Genomic DNA, 9803 nt, shown 5'->3' on the forward strand with positions numbered 1-9803 from the left:
TATAAATCACAAGAAACACAAATTCTCAGCTTTACTGAAAAGTTTCTCTGAACCCCAGGGTACATGGAAAAATGAGGGGAAAAGAAAAGAGAAGGGAAGAAAGATTAGTAGAAAAGGAGGGCCAGGAGAGAAGGGGAAGTTTTTATGATGACAAAAATGTCATGAAACATATACGAATCCTCCTCAAATTGATCTGCCTGCTGTGTGTGTGTGCGTGTATTTCTGTGTTTCATACACATATATTTTAAGAAAAACAATGCAGCAAGAGAAATATCAAACTTAAAAAACTATCTCTAGCCCTGCTACTCATCCCCAGTGTGATGGTGAACAAGTCACTTAATTTGTCTGCACCTCTGTTTCTTGGCAGTCAGTGGGTCACCTCTCTCCCCAGGGAGCTGTGCAGATTAATGAGCCTGTCTATATAGTGGTTGAAAACAAAAAGACATCCCCCGGTTTGCCTTCAGTAATCTACTCTTCTTACCTGAATACATGCTCAGCTTTCAGAATATACTTTTTAATGATGTCAGTGACTGCACAGACAATTCAAATGAAAATGATTTCTGATGGAGGTGGGGAAAAGAGAAAATATGTGGATCTAAAAGCATTCTACCTTTTCTTGTTTGGGGAGCAATGAGGATAAATACCACAAAGACCTTGGAATTCAATGGAATTGTTTTTCAAGATGATCTTTTGAGGTAGTACCCAGAAGTTAGAGCCTACTATCCAAGACACAGAAAAGTTAGCATCTGTTCTAGAATCTTTTCTGAAAAATGAATCAGCCTGAGAGAAGAAGGTGAGCATTATAATTATATACTCTACCTCCAAAAAACAAGGGCACATACAAAATTCAGATTATTTCAAACCCTTGGCAAAAGCCTAGAGAAGAGATGAGATGAAACATATTTTGTGCTGCAATAGATCTAAGTTCAAGAAGCTAAACATTCCGATTATTAGCAATATTAAATAGGATCCTTGAGAAGATAGAAGAAATTATGTGATGTTACAGGATGGTTTCAAAAATAAAATGTTCAAATTAGTATTACCAAGAAAAAATCAAACTTGATACATATATACATACATACACACACATATGTAACATTTTATGGTTATATACTATTTTCCATATAATTATTTCAACTGCTCTTCAGAATTATCCTGTGAGACAGGTAAGGCAAGGATTAATGGCCCCAATGACCTTTCTAAACTTACAAAGCAAGCTTTGAAATCAGGTTTTCTAAGTGTGGTGCTCTTTTTACTATACTATGGAGTAGAAAAATTCCCAAAAATTTTCTGAGGGTTTACCATAAGGTACCCTTTTAGGTATGATAATAGTATATCAAAAAGAATTCCAAAACAAAATGGTTTGGATATAGGAAGGATACAGGATTGGGGGGCTGGAGTCAGTTTGCAATCCCTACTGACCTCAAATTGACATTCTTTAAAATATATTAGAAAGGCTTAATATGTATTCAGATGTTGGTGGGAGACAGTGCTTGCTCCAAAACCTGTCTTCAACCCACCCTTCCAGTCTAATTTGCTAGTATTAACTTTTAACACATTCAATCTAATATCCAGATAAAGTGGCCTATAAGCTGTTCCCAAAATCTAACATTTCATTTCCTATCTCCATGTATTTGTAATCATTCTTTTCTTTCTCTCTCATTCATTCTCTTATATCTCCCTTCAAGGCTCAGCTTAGGTGCTTCCTCTTTTATTAGACCATTGCCAATCCTCTCCATGCTCCCATTCCCATTTGTTAGAGCTCTTTAGCAAATTATCTTGTCATTACTCAACCTCCTTAACTATTTTATTTTCCATATCCCATGGCTGGAACAAAGCCTTGCAAATAGGAGTCATTCAAGAAAAGTCAACTGAATTGAAATAAATGAAGATGCCTAACAAGGGCAGAGATGAGGATGTCATACTCTTTGTTTTCACATATTTTACAGACTCATCTAAAAGCAGCTGATAAAAAGTGAGCTCCCTATGGAAGCATGAGAAATAGCACCAGATTTCAGGGATCTAGGACTTAAGAGCTAAAAGTCAAATATTATTTTCCATGGAATATTTTGGGAAGCAACTATGTGGCCATAAGTTCTTAAAAACCATATCCTACAACAAAAACATTTATGCCAATATCACTACAAGGGCACCAAACTGATAGGCTTGGATGAGTTTGCTAGGAAGGTGGGAGACTAGAAGAGACAGGTAGAGAACAAGTCACTATGACCTAACCATCCATCTGTTTGTGATTGCTAGAAGCCAAGAATGACAATTGCCATATTTTACAGCGCTGGAAATAGTATTATTTCTGAGTAGTCTATCAAGGTCACCACAAATCAGGTGTAGAGTAGAATGAGTGAACAATCTCTAAGTGGTCTTTTTAAAGGTTCCATTTTATTGTTCCTTATATAATAGAAAGCAGGGAAGGAAAAAATGAGGTATGTCATTAAATCATCAAAATGCAAATGTCTGATTCAGAAGGAAGATTTGCTAACAATTTGTATTCAAATTGTAAGAGGACCAAGTTAATTGAGACATGATAGAAGGATCATAATGTTAAGAGGATTCATCATATAATGTACCTGGAATTTCTTACCACAGTGTTGATCCCCAAAACGGCATCTTCACATGCATTAAAAAATCAAACCATGCTATGAAATGAATGTCCCTAAGGTTCAGGAAATATTTGTTGGATTGATTACAAAGAAAGTAAGAGTCCAGGTAATATAGAAAGTTAACTGCTAAAAAGTCAAAGAAATCAGTCACAATAACTTGTGCTAAGCTATCAAAATGTATAACAGAAAATATTCAGCAAGGCAATGGTGAAAACTAAAACAAGAATGAGAAAAATTTCCTTACTCCTAGATAACTGGGTTTAAAAAAAAAGATTCAAAATGCACTGGGCCTTCAAAGGGCCTATGAATTTCAGTCCCTGATTGGGGATTACCAATACCATCTACTATAGTAGAAATACAGTAGAAATATAGTAGAAATGAGAGGTCCAACATGCAATATATAAACCAAGGTTGCTACAGATTAGCCAAATCACCAGCAATCATTGTCAGGGCCCTAAGCAAATTCCTGCCCAAATTACCTATCCCACAATCTGAAGTTCTTGGGACCGGGGGAGGGGGGGGGGGCTATAATTCAATACTAGGTATGGTAGAACATGTTCTAATATATTATCATTTCAAACCTGGGAACTGATCCCCCCCCAAGTCAACAAACCAGTTCCAGTATTCCCGGTTGAATTCATCTCTGCTCTTAATTGTTCTAAAACCCCTCTACATTAAGCCTTTGGCCAAGATGAGGAAATTGTCAAAAGTCCTAGTCCACTGAGGCAGAAGCAATTGAACTGGACTTGGTCTATTTTGAACTTATATTTTTAGGATATCTCCTGAGGGGGGCCTGTCCAGTTCAGTGGGTTGACTGTCAAACAATCTAAGCTTGTTAAACTGTGGTACCCCACATAATTCCCAAAGTACCCTAAGGCGGTACTCCAGCAAGTAGTGCGACATGTACTTGAATGCTGCTATCTCTGACTTGGAAGAGGACATTTTACTTGGGAGAGGGCAGTTAAATTAACCGTAGCTTGATATTTCAGTTGATAAATAGGGCCATGATACTTCTGCATAATGTTTTACAAGAAAGATGTTTTTTGAATCTTATCCCACAGGTCCTTAATTTCTACCCTCTAAATTACTTTTCCCAATTTGCCAATAATGAGAAGGTGCTTTTGATTAAGGTAATAAAGAGGGAAACCCTCCTTCTATATTTTGATGGTCAGAGCTGACTATCATTTTTTCTTTTTTTGGTTTCTCTTGCCAGAGGGGTAAACCTAAGGGGTAAGATGCAGCCTGTATCCTTCCCAACACCTGTGCTGAAATTTTTTCGGCATATTCCCATGCTTGCCAAAGGACAGAATCCATATTAGCAGCCATCTTTGCAAAGGCAAGAATAAGCTTTGAAATAGAAGACTGATGTGCTCCTGAAGGATTATAAAATGGGCAGCCAGGATGAATTCTAGTTGGATTTGTTTTTAAATCTCATTAAAAGTATAAATTTAGGTGCAATTTAACCTGGCAACTGACCAAAGGACTTCAGGGAGAGAAAGAAAATAATTTGGTTAGTTTTCTGAAAGAGATCATGTACCATGTATATGTTCATTTTGATATGTAAATGCATATAAAGTATTCAGTCCGAAATGGGAAAATATTTATTTTTTAAGGCCCATATTTCTAAAAATATTTATTTTACCTCCCATTCATATATTCTTAAGCCTTTCAAAAGGTCCTACTGCTTACTTTTCCAAAGCCAAAGTCTGAGCATTCAAGTACACCATGTGTACACAGAGATACCTATCTTCATACTGAGTAGGAATAACTTTTTTTTAAAAATCCCTTTACTTTTGGCTTGCTTTTATGCTACATCCATTTTTTCCTGGCAAAACCATAATAGTTCATTGGAGAATTTTCTTTTAATTCTTCCAGAATAAGGTAGTGTTGGCAGTATATGCCTATGTTTTCACACTTTCCTTTCACCAAAATGAGACCGTTTTACAGGAATAAATGCCACCACACATAAAAATTGGATTTAAACTTTACTCTGAAGGCAAATGACTTCAGAAGACAGCATCTTCCTAGCTCAATGCATATTGGCTCCAATCCCCATACCTGATAGCTCCTGTTCTACTCTTCTATTATACATTTGATGATTTTAGACTAAGTGATTAAGTGATCATACTCCTGTCCGATGCCCAAGTCTACAGTGTCTATATTCAAGTCACACACACGCGCGCGCGCACACACACACACACACACACACACACACACACACACACAAAGGCAGGTGCTTTTCTGAACTAAGTGCTCTCTGACTTTGGTGGCTATTAGCTCCCATTTTTCTCTTTCTGGTTTCAAAGGTCACTTATCCCATACCCTCTTCAACTGCACACAATCTGACTACAGGATCATATGTCAAGAGACTTTTGAATGCGTCTAGCTCTGACTTGGAAGAAGACATTTTTCTTGAGAGAGGGCAGTTAAATTAACCTTAGCTTGATATTTCAGTTGATAAATAGGGGCATGACACTTGTGCATAATGTTTTACAAGAAAAATGTTTTTTAAATCTTATCCCACAGGTTTCTGCTTGTTATCTAGTCCTTAATTTCTACCCTCTAAATTACTTTTCCCAATTTGCCAATAATGAGAAGGTGCTTTTGATTAAGGTAATAAAGAGGGAAACCCTCCTTCTATATTTTGATGGTCAGAGCTGAATATCATTTTTTTCTGGTTTCTCGTGCCGGAGGCAGGGATAATAGAGGTTTCTTTCCAGCCCAGGACCCCAGGTGAGAGTCTGAGTGAATGTGTTCTCTCCTCCTTCAATGAGCTTGATCTTTCCTACAAGTCAGATTTTAGCTCTCTTATTTTGACCCGGGCCCCAAAGAACCTGGGCCAAGTAACAAAAGAACTACACAGGAGATGTTCTGATCTAACAGGGGTTTGGGGGATAGAGAGCTGGACTGGAAAACATGCAAGGGCACACCAGCAGACCCCTATCCCCACCCCACCCCGTCCCCGGTAGGGCCCCCTCCCCCTCCTCCCTCCGCCCTCCCGGTGCCGGTGCAAGCTCCCCGGTTACCTCGTCTCCGAAATGCACGATCTTCTGGCCGGTGGGCACCCGCAGGTTGGGGTAGCAGGAGGGGGCCTGATCCTGGGAAGCCCCGGCGGCGCGGTGCGCGGCGTAGCGGGCCTGGATGTGGGGCTCCACCATGCACTTGTCGATGATCTCGTCCTGCTGTCTGGGGGGCAGCCGCTCCCACTCGGGCCCGTACTTCTCACGGATCTTCTCCTTGTCCTGCATGATCTTCCTGGCCATGGGGCTCAGCGAGGAGAAGTAGGTAAAGCGCTTGCGCTCCTTATCGTCCAGGGGCCGGTTCCCGTTCATCACCGCCGAGCGGGAGGCTGCGATCGCCGCCGCCATAGAGGCCATGGCCACGGACCCCTGGCCTTGCTCTGCTTGCCCACCGCCCGGCTGTCCCTTTCTCTCCACGCCTCCGCCACGCTCCGGCCACCCTCTGCCTCTGCCTCTGCCTCTGCCTCTGCCTCTGGCTCCGGAGCTGGGAGTCAGAAAGGGAAGATGCCACCGAGCTAAGGACCTCCTCTCCCCCCTCCTCCTTCCCTCCCTCCCAGGGTGAACGCCTCCCTTCCTCTCTGGCTCTCTGCTCCCAGTTCCGTCCACTCCTCCAGTCCCTCCTCTCCCTGGGACTTCCTCTGTTTCCTTCCTACCTTCCTCTTCCTCCTCCTCCTCCTCCTCCTCCTCCCTTAACTGGACCTCCTCGCTCCCAGTCTCTCAGTTGCCTTCGGACTATCCCAATTCCTTTCCCTGGGTTTCTCTCTACCCCCTTTTTCCTTCTTTCCTGGTCGCCTCCTCTCGCTGCTCCTCCCCCTTGTAAGCACCTCTCCACCCCACCCAGCTGCAGACACGCCTCCTTCCTCTCCCGCCTCCTCCTCCTTCTCCCAGCTGTGGTGCCCCATCTTTTTCACTCCAAGTTTCATCAGCCCATCTCACCGACCTGGGAGCCTCCCGAGTCCCACTGTCGCTTGTTTGTGAGTGTTGTCAAGGTCTAATTATGGATATTTCGATGGGATGGTTTACTGTGGGATTTCATTTAAGCCAACAACCATTAAATACATACTCTTTGGAGAACACTGAGATAAATTCTAGGGGAAACACATTAATTAAATAGCATGCCCTCGTGGAGCCCTTCTCCCCCCAACCCCAGATAGAGGATATAACAGATACACAAATAGAAATGGATTTGATGTTTTGTTTGTCCTGTGACATTAGGGAGGTGATACCATGACAAGCATGTGAATTGGATTTGAGTGAGAGGGGTGCTAAGATGAATCACCAGTCTCACTTTGTCCTTCAGAGCCATCTGTGTCCAGTGACCAGATATGAATCAGGACGACTGAAGAAGGTCTTGAATTCGAGGAAATCATGGTTAAGGGACTTGTCCAAGGTCCCACAGCTAGTAAGAGTCAAGCATCTGAGGATGGATTGGAACTTTAGTGCTCCTGACTCCAAGGCCAGAGCTCTATGCATTTCAACACATTGGTCTCCTCACTGTCCCATGAACAAAACACTTTTTCTGTTCCCATTTTCTCCCATCTTAGTGCCTGGAATGTTCTCCCTCTTCTCTTCAACTACTGATCTTCTTGGCTTCCTTTAAATCCCAACTAAAAGTCCTGCCTTCTACAGAAAGTCTTCCCCAATCCCTCTTAATTCCAGTGCCTTCCTTCTGTTAATTATTTCTCATTTATTCTATATCTAACTTGTTTTGTATATATTTATTTGTATGTTATCTTCCCCCATTGTATTGTAAACTCCCTGAAAGTGTAACTGTCTTTGGCCTTTTTTGGTATCCCTAGGTCTTAGCACAGCACATATTAAGTGATTAATAAATATTGATTGATTGATTGATTATTTGATGGCAGGGAGGGCAAGCTTTTAGAGGAAATAGAAAGGAATGTAATTGAGCAAGAAAAGGGAGTTAGTCTTGGTAAGGAGTAAGTGTACCTCATCATGTGAGACAGGGTGAAGGAGGAAACAGTGGCAGAAGGTGTGTGAATGAGGAAGCTCATGGTAAATGGCTTAAATTTTTTTCTGAAGTTTTTCTTTTTTAAAATGTATTCATTTTTCCAATTATATGTAAATATACTTTTCAAAATTCATATTTATAGTTTTCTCCCTCTCCCCTTTCCTTACCCTCCCCCACTCTAAGAGAGCAAGTAATCTGATATAGGTTATACATGCACAATTCTATTGTACATATTTCTATATTAGTCTTGCTGTGAAAGAAGAATCAGAATAAGAGGGGGAAATCATAAGAAAAAAACAAACAAATTTTAAAAAATGAAATACTAAGCCATGATTTGCATTCAGATTCCATAGTTCTTGCTCTGGATATGGATGGAAATTTTCATCACAAGTCTTTTGGAATTGTTTTTGAATACTGTGTTACTAAGAGTTAAGCTGTCATAGTTGGATCATCACACAATGTTTCTCTTCCTGTGTATGGTTCTGCTCACCATCAGTTTATATAAGTCTTTCCAGATTTTTCTGAAATTTCCCTGCTCATCATTCCTTATAGAACAAAAATATTCCATTCCATTAACATACTACAACTTGTTTAGTCATTGCCTAATTGATGGGCATCCCCTCAATTTCCTCAAATTCTTTGCCACCACAAAAAGAACAGCTATTAATATTTTTGTACATGTGGGTCTTTTCCCCCTTTTTATGATCTCTTTGTGATACAGATCTAGTGGTGGTAATGCTGGATCAAAGGGTATGAGCAGTTTTATAGCTTTTGCATAATTCCAAATTGCTTTCTAAAATGAATCCGTTCACAACTCCAGCAGTACATGAATGTCCCAGCGTTCCCACATCCTCTCCAACATTTATCATTTCCCTTTTCTGTCATATTAGCCAATCTGATGGGTATGAGGTAATACCTCAGAATTATTTTAGTTTGCATTTCTCTAATTAATAGTGATTTAAACTATTTTTTCATGTGAATATAGATAGCTTTAATTTTTTCATCTGAAAACCACCTGTTTGTACCTTTTGACCATTTTTCAAGGGAATGACTTGTATTCTTATAAATTTGACTCAATTCTCTATATGTTTTAGAAATAAGACCTTTATCAGAATACTAACTATAAAAATTGTTTCCCTGCTTTCTGCATGGCTTAATTTTTTTCTATAAAACATGAGACAAGGTTTTCAATTGAGAATAGAGAGAGAGGGAGACATGGGAGGCTTGAAGAGGGATGAAAAGGTTTGGAAGAGACTGCTTTGGAAAGTGGGATAGTGAATTGATAAGAGTGGTATAATAGAAGGATTGCCTAGAGGCAGTGAGAGCCTAGTAGAATTTGTGTAGCATTCATTTGTATGGAACCAGTTAGAATACTTGCATAATTTTTCCCCACCTTCATCCAGCAGCAAAGGCAGTGAATTTGGGGAATGATTCCAGCTTGGGAGTCAAATGATATATATAATAATCAGTCAAATGATAAAGGAACTAGGGATTAAAGAAAGCAGGACAATATAGAGTTGAATTGATTTGCCAAGGAGTCAAGATGAAGAAAAGAGGAGAGTGGCTAGTGTAGGGAAATGGTGTGGGAGAGAATTGAAATGTCAGAGATTGAAGGTCATGGTCCATATGAAGAATAGCATTTTTTAAGGGAATACAGAGGGAAAAGTTAAAAACCAACAGGATATGATTGGATAAAGGGATAGGCCAGAAAACCTGAGAATGGAAGTTTGAGATTTACTTATGAATTTGTTACCAGAATTGTATTTTGATCTACCTAAAGTTGTTTTTTGTATTGTTTTTCCAAAACAATGCACTGTTTTTAATTTCATTCCCAAAAAAATGATAAAATTTGTTTAGGTACATCCTATTTGTTCAATGACAGTGAATGATAATAACATTGCAACTGGAGTTAAAAAATCACAGAAAATTTTGATAGCTACATCTTTGCAGCTTTGTAACTGAATAGATCAGAAAAAAATACATTATAGCATCCAATATTACTAGTCAGAATTTCAAAATCTTGGATGTGTGAAGCCCCCAGAAGCTTATAGAAATGAATATTTTAAACATACATCTACACAAATGTGTTTGTGGATATAATGTGTATGTGTGTCCCCTATGCATTTGAAAATGACTTTGGCAAGCAAAACATGAACAGTGAAGAGTGAACAGAAATTTAGTCAGAAGAAGATGACA

At 39.7% G+C, this 9803-nt stretch overlaps 1 protein-coding gene across 1 annotated transcript in view; it reads right to left on the reverse strand.

The window, feature by feature from the left end:
- C2H1orf198 (chromosome 2 C1orf198 homolog) overlaps positions 1 to 6188 on the reverse strand; it is a 42224-nt gene extending 36036 nt beyond the window's left edge. Inside the window, exon 1 of the mRNA XM_074223041.1 lies at positions 5645 to 6188. Coding sequence (XP_074079142.1) covers positions 5645 to 5995 — 351 coding nt within the window. The 5' untranslated portion in view covers positions 5996 to 6188. The remainder of the gene's footprint in view (positions 1 to 5644) is intronic.
- Between the last annotated feature and the right edge of the window lie 3615 nt (positions 6189 to 9803).

This window comes from Macrotis lagotis, chromosome 2 (genome assembly GCF_037893015.1).
Source record: "Macrotis lagotis isolate mMagLag1 chromosome 2, bilby.v1.9.chrom.fasta, whole genome shotgun sequence".
Taxonomy (NCBI): Eukaryota; Metazoa; Chordata; class Mammalia; order Peramelemorphia; family Peramelidae; genus Macrotis; species Macrotis lagotis.